This window comes from Herpailurus yagouaroundi, unplaced genomic scaffold, assembly GCF_014898765.1.
Source record: "Herpailurus yagouaroundi ecotype Mexico unplaced genomic scaffold, PumYag 29, whole genome shotgun sequence".
NCBI lineage: Eukaryota > Metazoa > Chordata > Mammalia > Carnivora > Felidae > Herpailurus > Herpailurus yagouaroundi.
In genome coordinates, this window is record NW_024412377.1 from 89,768,554 (window position 1) to 89,778,254 (window position 9,701).

Below are 9,701 nucleotides of genomic sequence, written 5' to 3' on the forward strand. Positions count from 1 at the left end.
TTGGGACAGAGAGAGACAGAGCATGAACGGGGGAGGGGCAGAGAGAGAGGGAGACACAGAATCGGAAACAGGCTCCAGGCTCTGAGCCATCAGCCCAGAGCCTGACGCGGGGCTCGAACTCAGGGACCACGAGATCGTGACCTGGCTGAAGTCGGACGCTTAACCGACTGCGCCACCCAGGCGCCCCTCAAATCACTTTTAAGTTCTCATTTACTTTGCAAACTTTGGGGATATGTTGGAGTTGCCTTTACATTTATTGCTGGTTTCAAAAAGGGAAAGCCCTTGTGCTGTTATATTCTGGATGATGCTTTAGATTATTACTCCTAGGGTGTTCTCTTGTTAGTTCTGAGTTTTCTTCTTTTACTGAATTTTTTTTCATCAAAATACTAAAATTCTAATTCAGGATTGAGATCGAGTTGCTAATTTAAAGCTTCATAGAAGCAAATGGTCTGGTCAGCTATCTCTTAGAACCAAATGTATCACCCTTATGATTAAGGGGTGGAAAGGAAAGGAAGAATGAAACCAAACAAATGAAGATGCCAAAAGTATGAGGGGTTTTAGGGAGAAAAGGAAAAGGAAAAAACTGGTAGTATTACTGATAACCAGAAATGCATTTTTATATCTAAAATTAATTCCCATCATAGATGATGAAGTTGTAATATCAATCTTAGTTGTCAGACTTACATAATAACTTGTAAATAATCTGTATAGTTTAAAAGATAGCAACAAAATTTCTTAATTGTCTTTCTTTTGTTGTAATTGTATTTCACCGTTTATTCATTTCACTATTTTTCAGAGGAATTAATAATTATTTTGCACTTGTGTTTGAAAGATTACTTACACCTCGAGAATCTGTTCACTTGGGCTTTTATCAATTATAGATCAAGCTCAGAATAACTAAATATTTGAATGTAGACATTGTATTTTCATGCTGCTGTCATTGGTTCTGAGAAAGGTAATTGGGCTTTACATCCACTTATAGAAAAGTATTAACACTTTTGATTTGGACTCTTTGCAGATATGATACAAAAGATTTGTAAAACATAAGTTGATATTCTTAACTGGTTTGAATACCTGTTAGTACCAAGAAGAGTTCACTTGATACTAAGGGGAGAGAGAAGCCTTCCTAGTGCCAGGCTCCAGCTCTCCTTCTTCCTATCTTTATAACTTTGGACAAGTTACAAAGTCATGACCTGTCTGTGCCTCTGACTCAGATTGGTCACCTGTCAAATGAAGTTAGATTCATAGGGTTTGTATATTAAGCACTTAACCATAGTGATAATCGATACTTTTAATGTTATTTGCATATCATTTTTTCTCTGAAAGCATATATATTACAAAATTTAGACAAATTAGTCTTAACATTAAACACCCTTTAAACTGAGTGGTATTAAATTCTTAAGACTAATAGTTATAGATTATAGTTCTGTGTTCAAAGTTTTGTTATTTAATACTTTTAAAGTAAGTTTTAAAATTGACCTTGATGAAATGAATGTGGAGGAAACGAATTTATGATGCCATATTACTCAAGATGCTGTATGTGTTCAATAGATTAAAACTTTTTCTCTGTTCTTTACTAGTTATTTATCAGAAAGTCTGATGTTGAAAGAGAACAGAACTTGCTTGTCACAGTTACTAGATATAATGAAAAGTAAGTGAAACAACTTTTATAAAATGTTCTTCTGTTACAAAGTCGCTTTCTAAATAAATATTATCTTGATATTTAACTTGAGACATAGATTATTGTTTAGATTTACTTTCATTGAATTAATATATCATGGAGGCATGAAGGATACATTGGTGGAGAACAAATAGAAGGTACTCTAAAGGAAGTACTTTTCACCCATATAGACTTAATAGGAGAGTGAAAATATAAGATTCAGAGAGGGTTAAGACTCAAAACAGACCTTTTCAAGTGTGCACAGATATGTGGTAGGCACAGAAAAAGATCTAAATGGAATCAAATCAAAGATAATACTTAAATTTGGTGTTCTGTTTTGTAATCAGCTCTAACTAGTTTATACATGTCATTTGCTAGTCACGTTGGTGTTACAGAAGCCATGGGTGTGATTTTTGCATTATCTGGGACACTTTTGGTGTCAGAACTCTTGGCGTGGTGGTGGCTGCTACCAGCATCTATTTGGTAGAAGTAAGAATGCTGCTAGACGTCTTGTGATTCAGCATAGTCTCACTAGGCTGAAAAGTGGCTCCCCAAAGACACCCATGTCTGAATCCCTGGAACCTGTGAATGTTGTTATAAAGTCTCTGCAGATGTATTAAAGTTAAGGATCTTGAGATGGGGACATTATCTTGGATATCCAGGTAGGGCATAAATGCATCACAGGTGTCTTTATTAGTTAGAGAAAGGCAGAGGAATGGACGTTTGACAGAGAAGCCATTGTGAAGATAGAGCACAGAGACGGCAGCCTTGAAAATCGGGAGTGATATGGCCACAAGCCAAGGGGTACTGGCAGCCACCAGAAGCTGGATTTTCCCCTGGAGCCTCCAGAGGGAGCCTGGCTCAGCTGACATTTTGATTTTGGCCCATTGAAACTGATTTCAGACTTCTGGGCTTCAGAACTGTGAGAGAATAGCAGACTTGGGAAACAAATCTTGCCCCTCATGACAGAGAATTTTCTAGCCCAAACTGACACTGCTGAGTGCCATTGTTGAGAAACCCTGTCTTAAGGTTGAGTAGAGATCAGCCAGCCCTGTCCTTCCTTCTTGCCCATGTCGCACTGAATGCTCATGGCCACTAAGCTCTAGGATTCAGTCTGTTGTATTTGTCCCCCAAATTTTTTGTGGTATTTGTCCTTGGTAATTAAATATGCAGTTGAAATAATAAACCAATAAAATAGCATAAAGATCGCTATTGCAGAAATGGGTAAATGGGTGTACTTTTTATATTGTTTATGTTTTAAAAGTTAAGATGCTTCAGAGCATGTAAATATCATTCCTTGATTCTCTCCTTGAAATTGAGGGCTTCCTTTCCTCTTTAATTGAGAATGATGGATTTGTGATTTATGAATCATAAAACTGTATGTCTTCAGTTACACCACTAGAGGGTTCACTTCCAAAGCTAATTGTGATGTGGCTAGAGATCTTCATTAGGATCTTGGAATTTAGTGGGTAAAATGGGCCTTAAAGATAACTCACAGTGCTCCTTGTACACTGACAATTGATTACTGATTTCTTCTCAAGGATCTTTAATTTACTCCACTATTTTAACATGAAGGAAGGATAGCTCTTGACAAAACATTCAGAGCTTTAACGATAGTTAAGGTATCTTATTCATAAGTTTTTGGAACAAAGATACTGTCCTCAGAGTACGGAGTCATCAGTATTCAGTTGAAAACACTCCATTCTTTGCAGTATGAAATAAGCCAGTAGCTCTCCCTGTTTGAGCATGTGGCCAGCTAATAATAAGCCCTGGATCTCTCATCAGTCCCCTGAAAAATCTTGAGGTTTATATTCTTAGGTTTATTGTAGTTGAATAATATTAACAGACCAGGGTAGAGGATCGTTCTGCAATTATTAAGTCACTGACAAAGTAGTTTGCTTTTAGCCTGAAGAGAACATTTTTGTTTTCTTGGCGATGCTTTATCGTATAGGATCTGCATGTTGTTGAAGTGAAGGACCATTGACACATTTTACTAAGCATCCTCCCTTAATTACATGTCATCTAATAGTGATTTCCTTTGTAAATAAGAAGTATAACCTATGGACCACCATCTGTAGGACAGAATGTTATAAATACAGTTGGTGGCAGGAAACAAAGCATGTTCACTAAATCATGGGATTTATAAAGCTTTAAACCTGAGCAGAAAGTGACCATGGTGGGATTTGGAAAAAAACTGACTAGAATGTAGAACATGGTTATTTTTGTGCTGTATGTGATATGGGCTAACCAGCAGACAGCTCTAATTACTTGAAGTGTGCTGTTCGTTGGATTTTAATGCAGAGCAATGCAAATCCTGATAATAATAATAATCACATTTCAAGAGTTTTGTTATTCCCATTATAAGGTGGGACAGTTCTCCGCTCCCTTTTGGGAAAAGACTTTTTATTATCTGTTATAAATCTTTTTATCCACTTAGGTATGAGAAACTTGGTAAAAAAATATGAACCACCCAGATCTGAAGAAGTTGCTGTTCTGAAACAGAAGTTAGAGAGATGTCACTCTGCTGAGCTTGCCCTTAACATAATTACGTAAGTAGATGTGTTATTTGACAATTGTCAAGTCTAGCTCATCCTTAAAATAAGTCATTTAATTGGTAACTGCTTTCGCGGGGAAAAATGACTTCCTCCTTAAGTTGGATTTTTTTAACTGAGTGGACATTTCTAACAGGATAAACACGAGGTAATGGTCTGGTTTTCGTAATACAGTTCTCCTGCTATGACTAATGTGTTCTTTGGCTTGCAGGCCCTGTCCCATTCTTTTACTCCTTGTGGGGTCTCTAGAGTCTTTCTCAGGAGTCTTTGAACCTCTTCTTGCTCTTTTAATCTTTGGGTTCTTGGCAGGTCTGATTGATACCTTGTCTGAGGGAGCAAGTGTACTGTTCCAGGTTTCTATTAGGTAGAGTAGGGAAAGTTGGCTTATTTTCTTTCAGTGGTAAACTTTATACTTAAGGAAGACCTGTAAGGTATCTTACCGATTTGTAGGCTAAGTGTGGCAGCTAGAGAATTCAGGTTCTTGATGCTTTGCAAATTGAAGGATCCACTCAAACCTAATCTTTCAGGAGTTTGAACAGTTGGGCGTCCAGACACATAATAAGAATGGAAAAACTATTTTCTATTTTCTGTGGAATGCATTCTGATTCAAAGGTTCTACCTTACTTGTTAGTATTTAGTGGGAATGAGCCCTGGCATCTTATAGCTAAGGATGTATCTAAGATGTTATCTCTATAGTTGGTAAATATACTCGATTGGATAATGAGAAACCAGAACAGTGTTCCATGGCCTTCAGATCCAGGTACACATGAGTCAAACTGTGTAAGTAGGAGATTTATGAAGCATGCCAAATATGGGTCTACTTTATTATATTCATAACTATAATTGCAAAGCATGGCTTAGCATAGGACTTAAAATTGGTAGATTTCACTCCTGGGTTTCAGTGGTAACTCATAGGAATGAAAGAGAGGTTACAGAGAAGTAAAGAAATGTTGACTTTGGTAAGTAAAATTATTACAGCACTGATCATCATCTTTCCACATAAATTTTGAAGGGACTGGCAAACTCTGGCCCAGAGGCCAAATGTGAACTACTACCTGTTTTTAGAAAGACTGGTCTTGGACCAGAGACATACCCATTAATTTGCATGTTGTCTGTGGCTGTTTTCACACTACTGCCGGAGTTGGTTAGTTGTGACAGAAATGGACTGTATGACCTACAGGGTGTAAAATATTTACTTTTTGGCCATTTAAAGAAAAATTTACCACCCTCTGGATTAGACCACTGAACTATTAATCTACCCTTCTAGCTAGATAACTGAATGGCCCAGCCCGTAAGCCAAAATTCTAAATTGCCAGAGTACTACCTCTTACTCCCAAGTTACTATCTGCTTTACACTATGTCAAGCAAATTCTGCATATCCATGAGTACTTGAGAGGTGCTTTTAAAAATGCAAGCAAATATATTGCTTACATTATAAAATGCAAGCAATAAATTACTAGAAAAATGAAATAGACAAAATATAAGCCTAAATTTTATTAGATTCAACTGACAAAATCAACAAAATTACTGTAAAAGTTTCTAAACACACACTCAGTTTCTGTACTTAATCTTCTTGCATAGTGGAAATGGTTCCTGGATTGACCAGCACTGGTCCGTGGACCACACTTAACAGGCATTACGTTAGGATAAAATATTTGTTTTCTTTATAAACTCCTTTACCTTTTTTCCATTACACAAGTAATAACTACATTGTCATTATTAAAGTCCGCTGATTCAGGTAAACCAAAGTTCTGTTAGATCAAAACCCAAATCCACTTGTGACCTCGGGTAATTTCTAGGTGGTTTACCTTTGCCATCATTTTCTCTGCATGTGTGTCTGAGGAAGTTTGTTTTTTTCTCTTCATTACTGTTTTCATACATATTGTACATTTAATAGTATGAATCTTTAACTTTTATCAGTCTGGGTGAAAAAAGTGATCACATTGGTATTTTAATTTGCATTTCCTGTATTACTGTGAGGCATTGATATTTCTGTATTCAACATTTATATTTCTACTCCTGTATTGCTTGCTTATAACCTTTGAGTGGTTTTCTGGTGTTATCTTCTTGATTTGTAGCTCTTTTTATATTTTATATACTTTTCAAATATATCTTACACCTGTTTTCTTCTGTTTCACCTTGTGATAGATTTCTTCTGTTTTACTTTGTGTTGTTTTACACCTTTATATCTCAAAACCTTTTCCTACCCTAAGTTAATCTACATTTTGCTTTTTGTTTAGCTGTCAAAACTATTTAGAATTATTCGTGAACGTTCTGAGGTAGAAATCTTAATACTCATTTTTTAAAATCAGTAATGTTATGCTAGTCACTTTTTAAAAAATTCATAATTTTTCTCAGTTAAATATTCATTGTATATTAAGTTCCTATGTATAGTTGTTTTTTTGCTTGTCTGCTCTGATTGTTGATCTATTTAAATCTTGCTAATCCCATACTTTAAGTTACCATATCTCTTATATATAGTGTTATGATAACTGGGACAAGGGCCCCACACTGTTCTTTCAGATTCTTTGGCTATTTTTGCAGTCTTTCACACATCAGAGTTATACTTGAAAGGTTCCAGGAAAAGCTTTATTAGGACTTTAGTTAGAATTGCATTGAATGTAAAGATTAATTTGAAAGATACTGTCTTCCTATCTGTCGTAGTTCATCTCTTTTCATTTATGCAGGCTTTGTTCTTTAGCAGATACATACGTACCATTTACCAGCCTTGCTAGTTTATTTTGTAGTTTTTGTTACCAGTATTCGATTGCTTACTGATGGTTGCTCAATCATAGGAAGAAGAGGAAAGGCTATGAAGATGATGATTATGTCTCAAAGAAACCCAAACATGAGGAGGTATGTTGTCCAAAGGTAAATTTTAAGTTACTCTTGTTGTATAATTTGGTCTGACCATACTGTTAAGATTTTATCATTCCAGAACATGAGTATTAGAGAGGTGTGGGCTTTGAAAGCCTTCATTTTCATTTTCTTGCACCCTTCTTTATGTCCATTCTCTTATTATCTTAGCCTATTGTGAAGCAGTATGATTGTTACTTGACGAATTCTTCCTGTGATTATGGAAGGCAGCAGAAATAGAACATTTTAAATTTTTGCTATTTGACTCTCCCAGGATTCTTCTCTTATCCTTTTTTTAAAAAAATGTACCTTATAAGTTAGATATAGATTAATAGGAGGCAAAAGGTCACAGTTGTAACCTTTACTCGTCATTGGTGTAGTCTGGTAAGACCAAGCCATATTATTCTAAGATTGAACTACCACAAAGTTTCCTGGTTGATTTACCTTCCTATAATCAGCAGAGTAAAAGTAGAACATTTTCTTAAAGGGAGGCAAGGAAGTAAACATTAATGTTATGCTTCAGTGTAATGTTATTCTTACTACATTTTCTTTCCTTCTTAGGAAGAATGGACTGACGATGACCTGGTTGATTCTCTCTAACCATTTGAAATTGACTTTTCAATGCTAACTAATCAACAGAAGGATGAAACCTATCTGGCATTTAAGTTTATTTAAAAATGAAATGACGTGAAAGCATTAAAGATAGTAAATTTTCTATTTTTGTTAGTTAAATTTTCTTCCCTTTCAGGATAGCTTTATGTGAAATAAAACCTTTTCAAAGGGGCCAGAATAGCACCTGGTTTAGATAGTCTTGTCCCATCATGACTAATATCAAATTAATCTTTCTATAGTAGTGAAAGCTGTAATTTATTTGCCTGTATGGTTTAAAACAAATTACAATATGCAAACCTATTTTTTAAGGAAAAGCACAAAAGTTAAAAAAACCGAGTAGTCTGCTTTAAATGTGCTAGGGAATGTTTTTCACTCTCTACAAGCCTTTGTATAAATGGTTTCTCAAATGTCACTGTGATCTACTTAACTTTTTGTAGGTTACTACTGAACTACAAAATGCGCTTCAGCTGTCAAGTGGTGGTCAGTATGTGTTTTCCTCAGTTACCTGAAAACATTACCAAATAGGTTTCTAAAAGAGAAATCAAGTAAATATGCAGTCGTTTATTTTTTTTAATATTTTTTTAATGTTTATTTTTGAACGAGAGATAGAGCAGGGGAGGGGCAGAAAGAGAGGGAGACACAGAATCCAAGCTTTGAGCTGTCAGCACAGAGCCTGACGCAGGGCTTGAACTTCATGAACTGCAAGATCGTGATGCACGCCGAAGTTGGGACGTGTAACCAATTGGAAGCCACCCAGGCATCCTGGTAAATATGCAGTCTTGAATAGTTGTCTCGATAAAAATATTAAGTTGCTATTAACCAGTAGATAGGTGTTACAGTTACTAAGAATTTTTCAAATTAAACATGTTTAAGAAGTTTAATTCGAATTGAAGGGAGTTGATATTAAATGTAAATCCACAGACCTCTGTGCCAATTTCCTAAGGTGCAAATAGGGAAAATAATCACCTATGTTTCCTAGGATTAATTGGAATAGTGGTTGCCTATATTAAGCGTTAATAAATGTTGTATAGAAATAGTATTCAGGTATTTAACTGTGATTTTACTATTCTGTTTTATTCATAATTTGGAACCAAATTATGGATGTCTGTTGAATTTTTTCTGGAATACTGGTTGAAGGAATTCGGCAAAACTCGCCCGTGAATCTGAATGTTATGGATACACAGCTTTTCTCAATGTCTGTGCATCCCAGGCTGCACCTTCCATTTAGAATATATTTTAATTACATCTCAGTATTTGAGGACAGTATTTACTATATGCATATTCTTCTAATAATTTTTTATATTTTAGGTTTTTTATTTTTAGTTCCTTCTCACTTTAGAATGAGGAATGAAGTTCATTAAGTGTGATTTTATAAAAGTCGAATAGAAGAAGCTTAAGTTGACCATTTTCCAGTGCATTCCAAGTTATGTAGCAGTGCTGCTAGCCTCTAGACAGCACTGCGGAGTGTTGGTAATTTACCTTGTTTGTCTTTTAGGTCAGTAAGCTTTGGCATCTGAGCAAGGTCCACATTTATCTCTGCAAAGTCTCCTACCCAGCCCCATTTTAAAAGTTTTAGTTACTGCAAGTTCCACCCTACAAAGGTAAATGACGTTTCCTATTCCAGCTTAAAAGATAAACGTGGCATTAAAATGTGATCAGTGGTGGAGAACGCGATTGCCTAGTGCTAGAATTTGGACCTCTTTGCTCCATGTCCCTTCTGGTCTATCCTTCATTCTGTAACCCAAGTGGGATACTCCCGTAAAGCAGGAGTGACGGAAAAGTAAAGTAATGAAATTGACACCAAGAGAAAGGAGCACAGGGCTGTTGAACACCACTGCTCACCTGCCTCCACAGAAGGCTTTTCTGCCATGTACTACTTTTTGTGTGCCTTCCCCCTCCTACACCATCGTAGGAGGGAAGGAATTGTTACTTGTCTTTTTCTTACTAGGCCTTGCTCTGGTACTAAATTTGAACTGCCCCTGAAGGAGAAAGAAAATAATGAAATGAAATGCTTAGCTGGA

The 9,701-nt window shown here is 36.0% G+C and overlaps 1 protein-coding gene across 3 annotated transcripts in view; it reads left to right on the forward strand.

The window, feature by feature from the left end:
- Nucleotides 1–8,154, forward strand: part of CCNH (cyclin H) — a 19,811-nt gene extending 11,657 nt beyond the window's left edge. For 2 of the 3 annotated variants that reach the window (XM_040449258.1, XM_040449265.1), the window contains 4 exons: nt 1,581–1,651; nt 4,098–4,209; nt 7,008–7,083; nt 7,630–8,154. In XM_040449258.1, coding sequence (XP_040305192.1) covers nt 1,581–1,651; nt 4,098–4,209; nt 7,008–7,083; nt 7,630–7,668 — 298 coding nt within the window. In that variant the 3' untranslated portion in view covers nt 7,669–8,154. The remainder of the gene's footprint in view (nt 1–1,580; nt 1,652–4,097; nt 4,210–7,007; nt 7,084–7,629) is intronic. The other variant, XM_040449264.1, reaches the window with a different exon arrangement.
- Nucleotides 8,155–9,701: the final 1,547 nt, after the last annotated feature.